Source organism: Phalacrocorax carbo, chromosome 21 (assembly GCF_963921805.1).
Source record: "Phalacrocorax carbo chromosome 21, bPhaCar2.1, whole genome shotgun sequence".
In the NCBI taxonomy this organism is placed as follows: domain Eukaryota; kingdom Metazoa; phylum Chordata; class Aves; order Suliformes; family Phalacrocoracidae; genus Phalacrocorax; species Phalacrocorax carbo.
The window spans coordinates 1,177,642-1,195,540 of record NC_087533.1 but is presented as its reverse complement, the minus strand read 5'-3'; the positions used below and the strand labels follow the sequence as shown (position 1 = coordinate 1,195,540).

Here is a 17,899-nt window from a genome sequence, read left to right as displayed (position 1 = left end):
TTTGCCTCCCTGTGCACATCATCTTCTAAGTGAGCCACGTGGAGCTTGTCATGGGATACGTCCTGCAGGCATGGAGGCTCAACCCAGGAGGGGGTTCAGAAGCAGCTGGGTTTATTGATAAGCATCTCTCATTACCTGCTAATTAACTCAGCAGGCTGGAATGTGCTCATCTTCTCTTGGACTGGGGTTTTGCACAAGCAAGCCATTGACTCTACAGTGGGGACCGCTGATGATGAGCTAGTAACCAAACAAACAGCAAAATCTGGTGTTTAAATACGTTTGAGGCCCCTTTTGACGTGGTCCCCTCTCTTCCAGCAATGAAGCAGAGAAGTCACTGGGTCTGTTAGCAGCAGTGAGGCTCGGCTGCTTCCCCAGGGCTTCTCCCAAGGGTGCACGTGGGCTGATAAAGCAGTTGCAGGGCTATAAACACGGTCTGAATTCATGTTTCCTCTTGTTTTTCATGGCTCTTGGCTTTATTTGGCAAATTCCAGTCAAAAAGCAGGACCCGGTTGTTGTAGGCATTGGTGCAGGTCACTGGACTTCTACTGAGCGATGGATAAATGCGCTTTCCAGGCATTTCCCTGGGTCTATGGATACTGCAGCAGCACTGGCTTTCAGGGGAGGGGAGCTTTTATTAGGTCTTCATGTATGGATAGAAAAGTACATGAGATTTTAGGTGCCTTCCACAAGTAACGAGGACGGATGTGTGCATGAAGCATTTCCGGCTCAACCAGTGACCTGTCCACTGTCCGTCCATCTTAGCATCTCTTACCTCCTCCCACCTTTGCCCTGCCACCTTTTCTTTTTTGGTATATTGCATATGCTTAACGTCAGGCTGTTCTTCAGAATAATTTATTTTAACTCTAAATATGAATCTTGCATGTAAAAAAAGTGCACATATTTACAATCTTTTCTGCTTGGAAAAATCCAAACAAACAACAATTACAGCAGAAACCTGCTAATTCTCATTTCACTTCATCTTCAGGCTTGATAATTCGCGCAACGCAACCTGAAGCAATCTCACCCTGCTTCTCAGCTCAGCTAAACAGCAGGGAGCTGTTTAGCTCAGCCTCGGCACGGTCTTGGTGCATCCACAATGTCACATTGCTAATCTGGCTGGGAGCCCCCCCAGAAGCAATGCGGTTGAGGTTTCTTGCAGACGGTGGCCTCTCAACATTGCAGGGCAACAGTAAGACTTGTCCTCCCATTTTCCTGCCTCGATATGCGCGGTTTGGTACCCCCACCCAAGCGTTTCTGATTCGGGGAAGGTACCTGGTGGGGGGCATCTTGAGCGGCAGCAATTCAAGCACCTGCAAAGATGGAAACAAAGTGCTGTAGAGAAACTTGGCTGACCGCTTTTTGCATGAGTTCTCAAACCTGAACGGTGAGTATAATGTCTCTCAGACCTGTGGTTAGATTACTTCCACTCAAATTTACTTGAAGAAAGATGTGGGTGTACAGAGATAGGTAAAAGTTAGGGTTATTTTCTGATAAGCTTTGGCGGAACCACGTTTAAAGTAAGGGGGGCAAAATAAAAGATTGTGCAATGGGGTTTTCACTGGGCGATTGTCTAGAAGGTGCAAGACAGGAGCAGAATTTTTCAGTAGTTTTAGGTTTAAATATCTGCATTCTCTGTCCTGAAACGAATCTTCATTTTGCTTCCTCTCTGTGACTCAAAGCGTGCGCTAACAGATTTTGAAAAACGAGGTGGGAAGTGAAACATGGCGCGACCCAGGGCAAGCTCTTTGGTCTAATTTTCCACCCTGTAGACGGCACAACTTCCAGTTGCTACTCTTCCTGGGAGCAGAGCCAGACTTTGAAATCTCCAAGTCGTTTGTGAAATGGATTATTCATCCTCGTTTCCTATGGAGGAGCGTCCTGGGTGCCCTCTAGCTCAAAGATGAGCTGAGACTTATATGACTATGTTGCAAAAGAGCAGCCCTGATCTGGGAACAAAGGGTGGGTGAAGGGGACACACCCGGATTGAATGTAATTCAGGGCTTTGGAGGGGTCACCTGAGAGACTTCAGAAGGTCACAAGGGATAAAAACCTTAAGGATTTTATCCAGGAGACTTTGGAGGTGGCTGACCGCCACCTGCCAGTTTGAGCATCAGCTGTTGTTAAAGAAGGAAAAGTTCCTTTTCCTCTGTGGATTAAAGTGGGTGTTTTTAGGTTCCAGGAGTGTCTGTGCAAGACGTCTGCAGCTGAGGACCTGCTGACCCCTCTGCAAGCACTGTTTGTCAGGTATAAATAGTTAGCATCAGAAAAGCACCTGTAATTGCCACGGAGAAAACTGGCTTGGCTGGAGCTACCCAGGCGTCCTCCCTTCTCCTCGCGGCTCCCTCGCGAGCCCCTCAGTCTGGCCGCTGTGGAGGGCCTCCAGGTAGAGCAATGTGAGGAAATCTCTTCCCCTCTGCTCACGAGAGCAAAACATCTCCTGTCTCAAGCAAGGGACCCTGATCAGCGCCGTGCCCAGGGTTCCCAGTGCCTTCAAAACAGCTTGTGGTGCTGCCGCCCTCTCTTGCTAGCAAGAACAGACACCATCCCTGTACCCCAAGCAGCCTTGCCAGGAGGATCGGAGCCCGATCACGGGGTGCCTGCAGCAGCCTGGGCTTTGGGACGAGGCTCTGCGGGGAAGCGCACGCAACTCTTCCATCTGCCATTAGCTTTAGTAACGCAACGAGCTTTGCCTCCTGCTGGCCCTTCCGTTCCTCTTCTTCCCCCCGGAGCCTCTCCTCCTTCGCCGCCACAAACCCTCACGCGCTGGCCCCTGTGGCGAAACACCACCTAATTCTGTTTGCCGCTTCTATCTCCAACCCAGGAAAAGTCCTGTGTGCCCCAAAGCTCATCTAGTTATTTTTTCTTCTGGCTCTGTCAGCTTGTCTAATAAAAGATAACGCTGCTTCCTACGAGCCCGGTTTTATCTGGGCAGCAGGTACGCGCGAGGTTGTTAAAGCAGAACGGCCAGGAGCCATCCGTTGAGTCTGAATATTCAGTGCAATCCAAGCCCGTAAGGTCACTCTAACGCTGCTTTTTGGGGACAGCTTATTTTTTATTCTGTGATGCAGTACATTAGTTTGTTTTCTATCAGTGCAGCTACCGAGAACAGGCATTTAATCTCACAAGAGGTAATTCTCGAAGCTGGTGCTGGGAGGAGGTTGCTAATAAATATCCCACGGTAAGTATACTCTTACACCTTTCCCAATTGGTAGCTAATAACAGAGCAGACGATGACATTTAAGCCCTTTCTGCATGGCTGATCAAACTGCTCACAGTGACTTTGAAAGCAGTGCTGGGATTTCATGTGGGTATCAAAGCAAGTGGAATACTCAGTAGTTCAGATCTCTTGCCTGTGTGACTAATAGACAAAAAAGATTTCTAAAAGGTCTAATATCTTATTCAAAATTTTGCTGTCTCCTCTTTGAAGCTACTTAGTGGACGCAGTGGGATGCTGATGTTTCTCCTCTAAGCAGCATTAGCAAAATACCTGACGTCACTGCAGGATGAGCTCAGGCGTGCACGCGGGCTGGTGCGGGGCTGGGAGGCGAAGGGTTACGTGGAGGCCAAGCTTAAGCTCAGCTCTGGCTGTTGGCGCTGCTTTTCTTGGGCTGGTCCCTGCTCCCAGGATCATTTTGGCTTTGGTTTCACCTAAACGTAGCCCACTTCTTCCCCTCTGTAGCTGCACAGCTGGCTGGAGTTGGCTGGGGTCGGCAGGCTTTGCTTGTTGGGATGCTTCAAGGGGAAACAGGGTCCCGTCGCCCTGAGTGTTTGTGGGTGGGCAAAGTGCGAGCTCAGCTCCCTGCCTCGCCCTAGGAGAGGGGACGTGTCCGACGCCGGGTCACACAGCTAGCTGGGCAGCGAGGCGGCGGCTGCCGCTTGCCTTTCCATACCCCCGATTCATTCCTTGACTGAAGGGTGTTGTGCTTTTTTGCTTGCAAACTGAATAATTCAGCTGCATCAAATGTACAGAAGCCACGTGAGCCAGACTTACGTAGCCAAACTAAAAAAGGCCAAACTGACATTTTTGTTCAAACAGATATTTTTTTTTAAACCCCCCAAGGACTCAAAATAAAATAATGGAAAGCTTATGCAAGGGACGACCTCAAGCTACCTTTCTTTTTCCTTCTATGAAGCTGAAAGGAAGGGCAAGACATGGCTCTGGCCGTCACCAACAGGTGACGCTGCTCCTTTGGGGAGCTGCTCCATGTCTCCAGACAGCGTCGCTGGTGCGATTCATCTGCTCCTGTCTGGGGAGCCACAAGTTTTTCACTCCTCCAAAGGTGCAAGAAAAGCTTCCCTTCATCCTTGTCCGGGGAAATCCTTGCTGTGTCCCTGGGGACGCTTGGCCCTCCCTTTCCTTTCTGCCTCACGGGCGCCGTGCTCCGCCAGAGCTTGTACACGACCTCGAGGCTGGACTGGGTGGCACCTCTCACCAGGGGGGTAGTCGGGAGGCAGGCAGGGAGGTACCGAGCGGCTGTGCCGCCCGCACGGCTCTTCCCTCCTCTCCCTCTTTCCGCTGTGCTTCCCCATGAGTGACAATTCCAGAGAGCTTTGTAAATAATGTAACGCTTTTGTCTGCTTGCTTTTCCTAGTCATCTAAAAATCAATGCGGGCATGTGTTTTCAAGTGCAATGGGCTTTCCTTATGCAGGGAGCTCGTTGTCCTTGGCTCGGAGAAGAGGACCCATTTGAATGAGTGCTGAGAACCAGCCCATTTGTCACGGGATCGATAGCAGAAGCTGTGCTGGGTGGTGCGGAGACAAGCCCTCGTCTGTCGGGAAAGCGTGGGCATACAGCCATCTCTACCCTCCCTTCCCAGTCCTCTCCATGGTCAAGAGGTGGCTCCATCTCCGGGCGCCGCGTAATGAGAAACCAGCCCTGGGCTGGGCTGAAATGCCACAACATCGGGGCACTTGGTGGCACAACCTGCTTGAGGGGCCCTTCTAGGATGGTGCGTAGGCTTAGGTTATCACGCGGCAGCCCCTTGATCATCCTCCTATCGCACGTCATGCCGGCTCCGAGTCGAGGGAAGGATTAGCTCTTCACATTGAGGGACAAGGAAAACGTCCCACCGCTCTTAATCACCAGGCCTTTCGTTTCTGAACAGTAATATTTTTACGAGGAGCTTCACAGTCCTCCTTCGCTACTTCTATCCTCCCCTCGACAAAGAGGACTAATTCTTTTCAGAACACAATGGAAATTCAAAGCTCCACTTACATAAAAGGAGCCACGGTGTCTCCATTTCTAATGAGTCATTGTTCCCTCTGTAAGTCCCTTGCTTCTTACTACAATACTCATTTCTCTTGGGTAATGAAAATTTAACTATCTGCTGTTCCCGGTTGCCTCTTCTCTTCTCTTCTTGCAGCGAGTTGTCTGCAGGCAGGCTGGTTTTTACACAGGAGGCTGCAAGCTGAAATAATTCAGACAAGAACTTGTGCAAACAGATTTCAGTCTTCAGAGAGCTTAGAAAACCAGTCGCCAAGTCAGGCTTTGGCGATGGAAGGAGCTTCGAGGTCCTGCTGCGTCGCGGACTCCCTGCGTGACCTTGGCAACGTCGTCATGTAGGCGCCTCCCTCCGTTTTCTGGGTTGTGAAATGGGATTTTTGGTCCTTCTCACCACACGTGGGTGCTGGGACTTCTCTGAAAAGGAGCGCTACGGTGCTGGCAGCGTGATTTCCCTTGGAAGTCACAAACATAGCAGAGTCTCAGCCTTTGTTTGAAAGAACAAGGCAACATTACAGAGAAACGCTGAAAAACAGGAGCCACAGGTGCAAAATCCATTAAGGAAATATAAAGAGTTCTAAAGTGGTTCTCTCTTTTTTCCCTCTTTTTTTTTTTTTTTACACTTCTATGACATGCTTGTGACTTCATAAGGATCCTGCCTGTGATTTTTGAAAGCAGGGTTAGCGTTATTGCCTGCTCGCCATTCACAGTGGGTCCTTTATTCTCCCATTTTTGTTCCTGCCGTTCAGGATTTCAATAGCTGTGAGAAGTGCCCCCTGCTTTTGTTTTAGAGACGCTTCCTCCAGGAAGGCAGGAGATCGCAGGCCCAGAAACCCGGTCACGTAGTCACCTGGCAGCGTCAATAGCTCCTCGGGGAGCGAAGCAAAGCCAGCAACCAGGAGAAGATGAGGGTCTGAGATCAAGAGCCTCTTGCGCCTTTGCTGACACCAAAGCCCCCGGTCTACAACAGGGGGTCGACGTGGTTGACAACCTGCGTTCAGCAGAAGGGCAGCTTCAGAGTGCAGCTAGGGCTTCACCATCGTGCTGGAACGTGGCCAAGAGGCACCGTTAGCATCTCATTTACAAAGCCATTTGCTATCTTTTTCTCTTTTTTAAATAATGAATTCAGAGACTTAATATGCTTCTGCTTGGTGCGTCCCCTCTGCTGGACGAGTAGCAGAAGACGCTCGCGTGGATGCTTTTGTGGGGCACAGTCGGTGCCGAGCGGCTCCCAGTGATGCTTGCAGGAATCCCAGAATCCCAGGTTGGAAGGGACCTCAGGGATCATCCAGTCCAACCTTTCTGGAAAGAGCCCAGCCTAGACAAGATGGCCCAGCTCCCTGTCCAGACGACTCTTGAAGGTGTCCAACGTGGCTGAGTCAACCCCTTCCCTGGGGAGATTATTCCAATGGTGACTGTCCTCACTGTGAAAAATGTCCCTCTCATGTCCAGTTGGAATCTCCCCAAGAGCCACTTGTGTCCATCCCCCCTTGCCCTCTCCATGTGACCCCGTGTAAAAAGCGAGTCTCCATCTTCTTTGTAGCTACCCCTTAAGTACTGGTACACGGGGATGAGATCCCCTCTGATCCTCCTTTTCTCAAGGCTGAACAAACCCAGCTCTCCCAGCCCATCCTCATATGGCAGCTTCCCAGTCCTTTGGTCATCCTGGTGGCCCCTCTCTGGACCCCTTCCAGCCTGTCCACATCCTTTTTGTACAGCGGGGACCAGAACTGTACCCAGTACTCCAGGTGTGGCCTGACCAGCGCTGAGTAGAGCGGGATGGTGACTTCTTTCTCTCTACAGGCGATGCCCTTTTTGATGCAACCCAACGTCCTGTTGGCCTTCTTGTCCGCAGCAGCCACTGTTCGCTCATGTTGAGCTTCCCCCCACCAGGAAGCCAAGCGCCAGTTGGGCTATTTCATTCTTTGAAAGTATACCATGTCTTTACAGAAGTGGAAAAAGGGAGGAGAAGGATTACGCTCGGTGGGGGAGCTTGTGCACGCTGCTGCGTCTCCCCACCATTTGCGATTGCTGCCGCAGGGCAGAGGAGCACATCCCAAAGCCAGAGCCTGGATTCCCTTCGTGCGGTGGGAAGGTGCTAGAGGAGGTGAGAGGGAGATGGTAGATGGGCCATGGCTGGTGTGGATGCCTTGCCTGGACTTTTGGTTGGGCTTACATGGTCTGAACCCCAGTCGCTGCAAGGATTTGGATTCGGGAAGCCAGGTTATAGTTAAAACCAGATTATTTTTTTTTTCCCAATACCCTATTTATTGGAAGGGGAAAGAATGGGAAACTTCTGGGTGACTGACAGCATCTTGGGTGGGCACTGAAGTCCTTGTTTTATTTTGTCTTGGAGTCAAACCACCCTGCTTCGAAAGCAAAGCACAGTTTTGTAATAATGTTGCAAAAATTCATGGGGAAAACGCCCAATTGATATGTTTCAGCCCATTTTCTTGTAGCTGACACCACTCCAACTGCATTTGTAAATCACCCTCTCCCAACATCCCCATTTTCAGTAATTTTCTGTCAAGTATCTTATCTACCTTAAAACTTCTCTGCAAATTACTTGTTCCTTTGACATTAAGACGTAAGATAGCTGAAAGCTGTAACGTGGACAGGCCTCTGATCTTCCAAACCCAGTTAAACCCAGTAATCAGACTTTAAGCTGATTTTAAAGCTAGTTGAGCTCTGCCTTCAGTAATTTTGGCTTCTTTTTTATCTGTGATTTAGGGAGAGGTGATTCTGCCGTGGAGCAGGGCCTGGGCCAGGTCGTGCTCTTAAGGTCCTTACCCCCGTCTCTGCCCTCCTGCGGCTGAGTCTGAGCTGTTTGTAGCTGAACTGGAGCCTCGGCCCAAAAAAATGGTTTCAAGTGACAATTTTTCACACTGAACAAACAGAGGGAAGGAAAAGACAAGAGACATATGCCATGTTTCTGCTGTGATTTTCCATGGCCATCAGCTGCTCTCTAAAACAAATCAAGAAACAAAGAAAGAAAGAAAAAACCAACCCTAAAAAAGGGCTTCATTTCCAACAGCAATTACCAAATGAAGTCTCTGCTTAATGGGCATTTTCAGAGGGCATGGACACCGCTTTGTGCTTCTGCTTTCTCATTACGACTCTTGCAGCTCCCAGCTGACAACCTGATAATTCTCGCCGATAAAACAATCTTTCTGGGTTATTGCTGCGTTCCAGCGCTGTCCCCACTTGCCTGGCTTGCCTTGAGAATTGTCAAGATTACGGAGTGAGCCGTGAAAACATAGTTAGCGGGTGGAAAATATATATTAAAAAAAAAAAACCAAGCAAACACCAACAACGCAAAATGCTCACTTTTTTCTGTTTCTTCTCCTAATTTTCTCTCTCATCCCCGCTTTTCCCTAGTAGTGCTTGGCATTTATGAGTTCCAATAAAACACAGAGCTGGTTAAAATTCCCTTTGAAACCAAATTTCTAAACCTTAAATCAGCATAACAAGGGTTTCTGCTGGTATCAGAGGCCACCGTGGCTTCCAGCTAGTCTCTCCCAGCAGAAAGAGCTGGAATCTCCTCTGGAATATACCTGTCCTGACGTACGTGCAGCGCCGCACTAAGAGCCACCACCGTGGCCTTCTGGAGCACCTGTGATGAAAATCCGATTTCCTTGCGAATACGTGGGTGCTGGGAGAGCCAGGACCTCTGAAATACCCAGGAATACGGTGCTCGAGGTGCACTTGGCCGCTGCAGAGAGGTTTGCAAAAATTTAAGCAGGGCTTTTTAACCTGACCTACGTCAGAAATCCAGAAGGGATGGCTCTGCTCTTCCCCGTGCATCTTTAGTTGGCTAAGAGCGAGTTTAAGTTAAGCTACACTAAATTAAATTGAACTATAAGCGTTCGCAAGTGGTCTTCTATTGGTTTAACTGCACGAGTTAGAAAATGATTGAGCTATGTCGCTTTGTCCTGTAGGCAAGGCCCAACAACTCATTTGGAAACAACTTTAGTTGCAAGAACTTGTGTCACACTTAACCTTGGTTTAGGATTAATCATCAGTCAATGATTAAATTGAGTTAATGTAAATGAGGGTTGAATTGATTCGGGGTGGTTCACATGGCGACTGTCCTGGTTTAACAAATTGATTTTAAAGAGAAACTTTTTCTTCAGCCCGGTACGGTTCTGTGTATTGAACTGACATTCAGCTGAGGGGTGTGGGCTTTTAATTCCATGCCTGTTGCAGGGCGATAATTCACACACAGCAAGGCTCCTGATCTTTAAAACCCCTCAGGTAATACAGTGAGTCGCAATCCACTCGTTCTGCCTTTCTCCCAACTCCTCTCTCTTTCAGATCTCTTCTGTATCCGGACTAAGAGCGAGACTTTAAGTGCTGGCAAAGCCGCTCTTCAGATGCTCTACAAATAACCCCAAGGACCGCGCCCACAAGGTGTCCAGATATCAGCCCATCAGCCTGAAAAATGGCTTTACAGCCAGGACCTTCCCGCATTAGGCTGCGGCACAATGTACCTGTGCTAGCTTGTAGCGCGACGAGCCAGCTCGCTAAGATATCCCAGAGGTATATTTGGTTTAGGGGTGCTTTGTCAGCTCTTGGTCTTGCTTTTACTATTTTCTTTACAAGAAAATCTGAGAGAAGGGAGTGACGTGGCACATGGGCCGTGTGCCCCAATCTCTGCTGAGCCCCAGGGATGTGCTGTACGGGCATCCCAGATTCCCTCCTTACCTGATTGAAAACCAGAGCGCTCCTTTTGGAAATTAAAAAAAAAAAAAACAGAAGGAATTAACACTTTGAATGTTTGTTGACCATGGCAACGTCAAGGAATGATGATGTATTTCCAAGAGCGACAACAAAACAATACTAGTGCTTAGCAAACTGATGTGAAAGAGGTTATGTTGCATCTGAGTACTTTTTTCTTGAAAATGAGAAGTTTCAGCTCACACCTGAGGTGTGAGACATCTCACCATGGCAGGAGATGACCTGAGGGCTTGGAATTGTTACTGCAGCGTTCAGGATGGGCAAGGGTGAGGCGCGAGATGATAAACCACCGCGCTTGGTCCACCTGCGTCAACCAAGGTGGTAGGTGTCACGCTTGAGAGCTTGGCTCATTAGGGTTGGGTGCTTTGGCAGTTTGAGGATGAATCTTTGGCAAAAGGCAGCGCTGAACCAGGACTGTCACTTCCTCTTGTCCCCAGATGTGCCTGAAGCTCCCAGCAAATAGGAGTAGGTTACACCTGGGGAGAAGAAACAACAAGAGCTTTGTTTTCCTGCGTGTTTTATAGCAGGATCTTAAGTGTTCATCCTGATCTCAGGGAGCACCTGAGGTGGGAGCGAGACTCAGGAGCAGAGGACTCTTGTTTAATACAAAATATTACAGCGTCGTGAAAGCCTGCTGCTTTTCTTTCTGTTGATCATGACGGCTAAAACACTACGCTGCGATTTAGAATGAAATAGTTAGAGGAAATGGCTGGCACCGCTTTGCTGTGTCATTTTTTTTTCCCCAGGGAGGAAAAACGTTGCAAATTCCTCTCTGAGTGTGCGAGGGGGGCAATAAGTAACCACATAATTCAGAGTTGCAGAATTCAGCCTCGGGTTTGTGCTCTGGTAGGAGCATCTCGGGCTGTTGCCTCCCAACGCACCGCATTGTGTACAAAACCACCTGAGAAATAACAGCCACCTCATTCTCGCTTGTTCCCCTCTCCAGGTCAAGCATCCTCCTTCACGCAGCAGCCTCAGGACCAGGTGGTGATCGCCGGGCAGCCCGTGACGCTGCTGTGCGCCATCCCCGAGTATAATGGCATCGTGCTGTGGATTAAAGACGGGCTCGCCCTTGGAGTCGGACGGGATCTCTCGAGTAAGTCGTGATGCTACCCTACCTAAGCAAGGAAAACGAGAGCTCACCCTGCCCACCAGTGCAGGTGCAGCCTCAATCTTTATTTTGAGATTAAGAAGTGTTTTCGCTTTACCTGCAGAACCTTCCAGCCAGCTCAGACGTTGAAACTTGGAATAAGCAAAAACTTTTTTCACGCTGACTTGAAACAGAACGGTCGGTTTCCCATAGGTGTGACCTGACCCTTTGGAAAGCCTTGCTTGGGTTTCAGTTGACTTTTGGAAACAAATGTGGTGTTTCCAAGATGCAAAATGTTTTGTAAATGTTGAAAGTGCCTGTGTTGGCATTCTCAAAAAAAAAAAAAAAAAAAGAAAGGAAGTCCCTGTTTGCTTTGGATAAATGTGTTTATTGCAATCCAGCAGAGCCCACAAGTACTTGTGGCTTCCTTAAGCTGTACTTCTGGCAAATTACAGCTTGGTAATAAAATTCCCCAGACTTCTCGTTACTTAATCCCACGCGCGCATTGTGATTGAGGGTTTATTGCAACAGGCGAAGGCTCTGGAATGGCAGTTATTTATATATATTTTGCTGGAAAATACTAATTTTTTACTGAAATACTTCACAGGACTAAGGGAGAGAGTTCACTTGAGACCCAGAAACGTGGGAGGGCACTGAGCCCTTCCCGGAGCTGCAGCCTTGTCCCCCCGAGCATGGCAGAGGTTGTACATGTGTGGGGTTGCCACTGCTCGACTTCTGCAGAGCATGGGACACCTGAGACGGTTTTTGCCAAGTCAAGCAGCAGCATCGAAAAACCAGGGGAGGATTTGTGTTTCTTGGTCTCGGGGGACCCCGCTCTTCTCTGAAGTGCAATGCCTGCTTTTTCTTTTCCTCTTTTTTTTTTTTAATACATATAATTACTCATTTCTCAGGCTTGCCTGAGCGAGCAGTCCCCTCTTCAGCTGTTTCTCAAAGCACTGGGCCACAACTTTTACATGTATTAGAGAGCCGAGCTTTCCATACAAGACCTTGCAACACGAATGGGTAACAACAGCTCTGCTGAAGTATGTAGCTTATATGAACGACTTCCACAATTAATGGAGCTGGGGCTGCTTTAAGCAAGAGGAACTGCCAGCTCGCATGATACCGGCTCAGCCAGTCATCTAATTAGCTAAATACAAACAAACCCATCATTTGTATTTCTTACGGTTCAGGAGAGCAAATCCTGCTGTTGATAGCTTGCGAAACAACAAAAACACAAGAGTGTGCCAGGCTGCCTGCGTTACACAGTGCATTAATCACCAGCGCAGGGAAGGATGGGGAGATGGCAGCCTTCCTTCTGGGATGCTTCAGATGTCTCAAAACGCAGGGCAGGCCGATCGGGGCTGTCGGTACCCCCGCAGAGCCCTGCCCAACCTTTACGCTGACCTAATAGTGGGAGGATTCCGGGGATTCACCACTGGCATGTGCACAGATGACTTATGGAGTTAGGGAAATCCTGTGACAGGTCTCAGAGCAGCCGGAGGTGGTGGAAGGTTTCCCTTTTCCTAAGGATTTCAGTTAATACTCCTTCGTCGGCATTTCTTTTCTGAACTCTTAGGGCAGAACTCAGTCTCTTTCCCAAATTTGGAAAGCCTCTCTCTCTTCTCTTTTTGGGCTGGCTGCCAAGGAGGGGAAGAAGCTGCCCGGCTCCTCGGTTTTGCCGTGGGGTGGCAGGGGCGCTGGACCCGTGCTGTATACCCTACACCCTTGCGCTCATCGGCCCAGTTGCCTCCTGACTCGTGATTTGTGTTCTGCAGGTTATCCGCGCTATCTGGTCGTAGGAGACCATCTGTCTGGAGAGCATCACTTGAAAATCCTGAGAGCTGATCTCCAGGATGACGCCGTCTACGAATGTCAGGCCATTCAAGCGGCCATCCGATCCCGACCTGCCCGGCTGACTGTTCTCGGTAAGACCCGTCTCCTCATCCCTTCGGAGGTTATTTGCTTTTGTTTTTTGATTCTGAGAACGGTAGCAAAGGAGGTTGTTTAGCAGTACGGCAATTCTGGGATGAGTAACATAGGCACAAAATGGTTGGTACTTCAGATCTACAAATATAGGTGCCAGTTCAAGAGCGTATGTGTATAAATATGAGGCTATGAAGAGCGTCGGTGCCGTCGGTGCGATACACGTTACCCTTGCTGCAATGCTGTTCTGCGGCAGGCCCAGGAGGACGCTACCACTTGAGGAAAGGCTGGTTTTCCTACTACCTATTTTCATACATATGTTTTATGATCGCACCTTTCTCAGTAACTAATCTTTCCCACGAGGAACGCAGTGGGATGTTGCATGGGACTGCAAAAAGGAGACGGCTCCCACCGTCTTGTAAAGACCCTTTTTGGGTGGGAGATGGAAGAGAAGCGCTAGCAAAGGTAAAGGGCTTTGCTGGCAGGTTGGCAAAGTGGTTGCGAATGCTTGTCAGGAGTGCTGGGAAAAGGCAGGCCGCACCAGGGAGACTTCGCAGAATGGATGTGGCTTCAGAAAAGTTAATGAAAATGGTATTTTTCTTGAAAAGCTTGGGCAAAAACCAGTCTGTATTGCTCCCAGGTACATCCTGATTATTCAGCCCCCAAAGCGAAACTATTTATGTATTTAATTTGGTTTAAATTGAAGTTTGGATGTGTTTTTTCCTTGTTGTTTTTTTCTCCTGGTTAGTTTTTAGGGAAAAAAAAATGTTAAAAAAGATCCAAACCAAGAGTTTTAGTGCTTTTAGTCAGATCAACGCTAATTAGCCTTAAGCGGCCAAAAAAAAAGTGAATTAAGGCAGCAGTTCCGGTTGAAGGTGCGCCTTATCGGAGTCTGCGCACCACCGTGAAAATGAGTTGTAATTTCAGGTTTGTAATTTCACCTGCGACTGCTTTTCTCTCTCCGCAACCCTACAAAGTACCCTACCCCCAAGCTCACACAACTGCCATCTCTTCCTTCCCTGACCCCGAAGATAACGATGATTTTCTTTTGATCCATCCTTCTGCTCGATCAACCCTTTGCAGCAGCTCAGAGCTCTGACATGTGCCCGTACATGAAAGAAGGCTGCGAATGAATCGGAAAGCAGAACGCGGCTGTCGGGGGCTTCCTCGCTCACCGACAACCTCTGCAAGCTGCGTCGCCTTCCCCTCCTTCGCCTGGGCTCCCTCCTTCTGTTGTGAGGGCAGAATACGTTGCTGGAGCCAGACAAAAGAAATAATGTTATTTAATTAGAGCTAAAGATTTCAAAACTAATTTAGTCCCAGGGCGCACGGGCGTACGTCAGAGCTCAGAGCTGCTGCGGAGCGTTGATTGAGCAGAGAGCTGGTTTTATGGATCAAAAGGAAATCGTTATTATCTTTGGGGTTATGGAATGTGTTGAATAGATGGTAGTTAATGTTTATGTGAATATACATGGTAGCTGCTAATTGGTACATTTACCTAAGATGTTCAGCAACTTATGTTTGCAGCGTGTTTTCCTTTTAAGAAAATTAAAGTTATAGCACGTTCAACTTAAGCCCGATCGATAAGAAAATGGGGCTTTGCGACCCATCGGTAGCACATCGTTCACTTTAGATGTATTTGTGCTGATGTTCTGGGGAAATTTAAGGCTGGCTGGGGAGGTACGAGGGCTAATCCGCGCCCTCGGAAAGGGACTGGAAGGCCATTAGCGGTCAGCAGATCGCACTTTGATACCTTTGCGGTAGGATGGCGTGTCCCACACCAGCAGCGAAGGCAGGTCTTGCCGCCGGTGGTCTGCGGTCTGCGTTTTTAGCCAGCCCAGTGGAGGAGAATAGAAATGGCACATTAAGAGTAGATACCTCCACCACCCTGCGTGTTAATAGCTCGCGCTGGCTCCTGACAGCCGGTTACAGCGTGCAGTGCGTCGAGCTAAACTTACTGTACCTTAGGGAGGCAAAGCGTGTGTTTGTACAGAAAAATGGAGAGGAGATGTGTAATGCCACCAGCTGTGCAGACATTTCTCCTCTTCGGATCCGACGCGTGCCGACTTGGCGAGCCTGCTTTAGTCGTGAGCGAAGCAGCCCTCACTGGAGGGACGTGTATCTCCCAGATTTCATCTCGCTGCGTTAGGAAGGGATGTGACAGGCTACCTGAGCTGCCTCATTTGGAGAAGTCACTTGTCGGGCATTCCTTTTAGCTTTTTATTGCCATCGGAGGTGATTTGTAAATCCAGGAGGGATTACTTGTAAATTAACTGTAAAAGTCCTCTGCTCAAAACCCAGCGTGACTCGGGCATCCTGCTGCCCACGCTCCTGGGAAGCCCAGGCTGCCTTCTCAGTGCCTCTGGAGAGGGAAGCTGGGCTCCCTCGGTCGTGGCAAGGAGGGAGATTTCAAGCAGGAGGATATTGGTCACACCTCCAGCATCCTGGCGGGTAGGCAGGGACGGAGACCTCCCGTCCTGGAGGCTTTCTGATTCATCCTTGACATTCAACCAAAGCCTAAATCATCCCAGTCTGTGCAGCTTCACCTGAGGATGCAGGCGTCGCCTAGGCAGGACAGGATCCCTTAGCCATCCCCAAATGTGCATGCAAACCTTGCAGCTACTGGAGAAAACAGTTTGTCACAGCCGGAGCAGAGCCGGGAGGCTCTCGTGGCTGGGAGCCCAACGCGTGCCGCTGGGTTTGCCAACGACTCGAGCGGCTCATCAACCGGTCGGGGATGTTGGAGGCAGTTCTGGAGAGCCCCATCCCGCTCCATCCCACCCCAGCCTTGTCTCAGGAAAATAACCTTGCCTGGGTTTTTTTTTGCATGGGTCGGTGCTGCCTTGTCCCTTCTTGCCAGCTTTTTCACTTCCTTGGTGTCACAAAATCTCCTAATGCCTCACAATTCAGTTTCCAACTGCCGTCATTCATGTCTGACAACAGCTTTTCGGGGCTGATGCCTCCTACTTCCCTGCTCTGATGCAGAGCGTCTGCATTAATATTTTAATTAAATATTTAAGGTTTTGTCACATTGTTTTCAAATCTACATGGTTAAATGTAGTGGAACAGATCATTCCATAGCCTTGGAAGTCCAAACACTCAAACAGATGAGCTTATTAGTGTCATCAGCATCAGATGTCTTTTATTTGTAGAGTCTCAGGGACAAATATAGCTCAGGAACCTGGTTAATTCATCCCAAAGCTGAAGGACTCCTGTTTCTCCAGGTCTCCCTCCCCTCCTACCGTTGCCCAAATTGGCCGGGGACGGAGTCGCTGCTCGCTCTCCTAGGGACGTCTGCCCAGGAGACATCTGATAAAGGCTGAGGAGATGGGATTTGGGAGGTGCAGAAACATCCACATCTTCTGCAAGCAAAGAGTGTCGGGGCAGCAATTTGGCAGCAGAACCCGAGCCAGGCAGGCTCTGGGAAGCCGCTGGGGGGCTGTTTGCTACCTGGTATGCCTTTAGTGGCAGGGCTTCTTAATTTATGATCTATTTAACTAAGCTGGGTATTAATTAAATAAAGTAAGAACCTGATTAGGACTTGAAGAAATTTAAAAATAAAATCAGACAGCAGTCGAGCGAAATTGCAAAGCAAACACTTTGGCTGTAACCACTGGAGAGTTCCCTCCAGTCTTCCATCAAAGCTCGGAGCAGGGAGGGCAAATACAAGAGATTATATAGCCAACAGTTGTGTGTTGTTAAAATATGCATCTGCCAGCCATGTAGTTTAAGGAGCCAGAGGGCTAGCTTGTGGATCCTTCTGCACTCGGGGGACCGTGAATGAATTCAAGGCCCCGCCAGCCGAGCTGGGATTTGCAGACACGTTAATTAGTGTTGAGTCCCCACATCTCGAAGGCAGCCAAGCGAGGAGAAACTTTGAAGAGAGCGTTGGCTTCCCCGGGAGGGAGGAGAGGGGAGGGGAAGAGGGGAGCCCTGGCTCGCCGCGCTGCTCTGGCAGCGCTGTTGCAAAGCCTCAGCCCACGATGGCCGGGGTGGGCAGGACCCGCGGTGCCAGGAGGGTGGTCAAGGAGAGCAGATGGGCGGTGATGCATCGGGGAGGCTGGATGGTGGCGTGGTTGCTCTTCTTCACTGGCGTCTTGGCAGAAGCATCCCAAGCCTGTCCTGGTCTGTGGTCCTCAAAAGGGTCGTGGAATCATGCAAATGGATGATGAGCCGTTCATGGTGGGACAAGCCATCCTTCGCTACACACGGCAGGCTCAGTCTTCTGTGGTTTTAAGCAGCTTCTCGGGACCATCATGTAGGTGCCAAAGGGTTTGGCCAGGGAAGGGCTGGAAGAGACCCCAGCATGAGATGTGATGCCTCCAGCCCTGCCTCGAGCCACGGGCTGCCCCAGCAGGCTCCTGTACACCACTATCTCTGCAGCTCAGCACAGGGCAAGGGGTGATCCCGGAGAGACGCTGGTAGGAATTTGGTGACAACCAGGACAAGGGGACCATGGGGTGTGAGGAGGGAGGCAGAGGAGCTACTTCCAGAGAGTTAAGGTGAATAATTGATAGGCAATTAACTTGTACGTTCACCTTTTATAGTCTAATTCCCTGTCTCCTCCCCCACCACAGTCTCTTCTAATATTAACTCTGCCTTCATGTGTGTCCCATTAGAAATAAAGCTTTCTTAAATCAACATGAATTATTTAACGCTACAGATTAAGTTAATTTGAAGCGAGAGCTCCTGTCTTTTGAGATGGAACAAGCCAGGGACAGGAGAAGAGGAGGGTCACCTAGGTGTCAAGTGCCTTCACGTTCAATCACAACCCTTTTCCTCTTCTTTATTTTATTTTTTATTTTATTCCAATCCTCTTTTTAGCCAAGTCTTTCCAGTCTCCCCCCCGCAGAGCAGAGTAAGCTATTTCCATTACCAAAATGATTGCTGGCAGCTTGAGACATCTGTGCTTCCCAGCTTTCCT

At 49.2% G+C, this 17,899-nt stretch overlaps 1 protein-coding gene across 2 annotated transcripts in view; it reads left to right on the top strand.

Annotated features, from left to right (window-relative positions):
* Positions 1 to 17,899, top strand: part of KIRREL3 (kirre like nephrin family adhesion molecule 3) — a 347,109-nt gene that overhangs the window by 236,303 nt on the left and 92,907 nt on the right. For both annotated transcript variants that reach the window (XM_064470894.1, XM_064470893.1), the window contains exons 3-4: positions 10,906 to 11,055; positions 12,828 to 12,977. In XM_064470894.1, the coding sequence (XP_064326964.1) occupies positions 10,906 to 11,055; positions 12,828 to 12,977 (300 nt within the window). The remainder of the gene's footprint in view (positions 1 to 10,905; positions 11,056 to 12,827; positions 12,978 to 17,899) is intronic.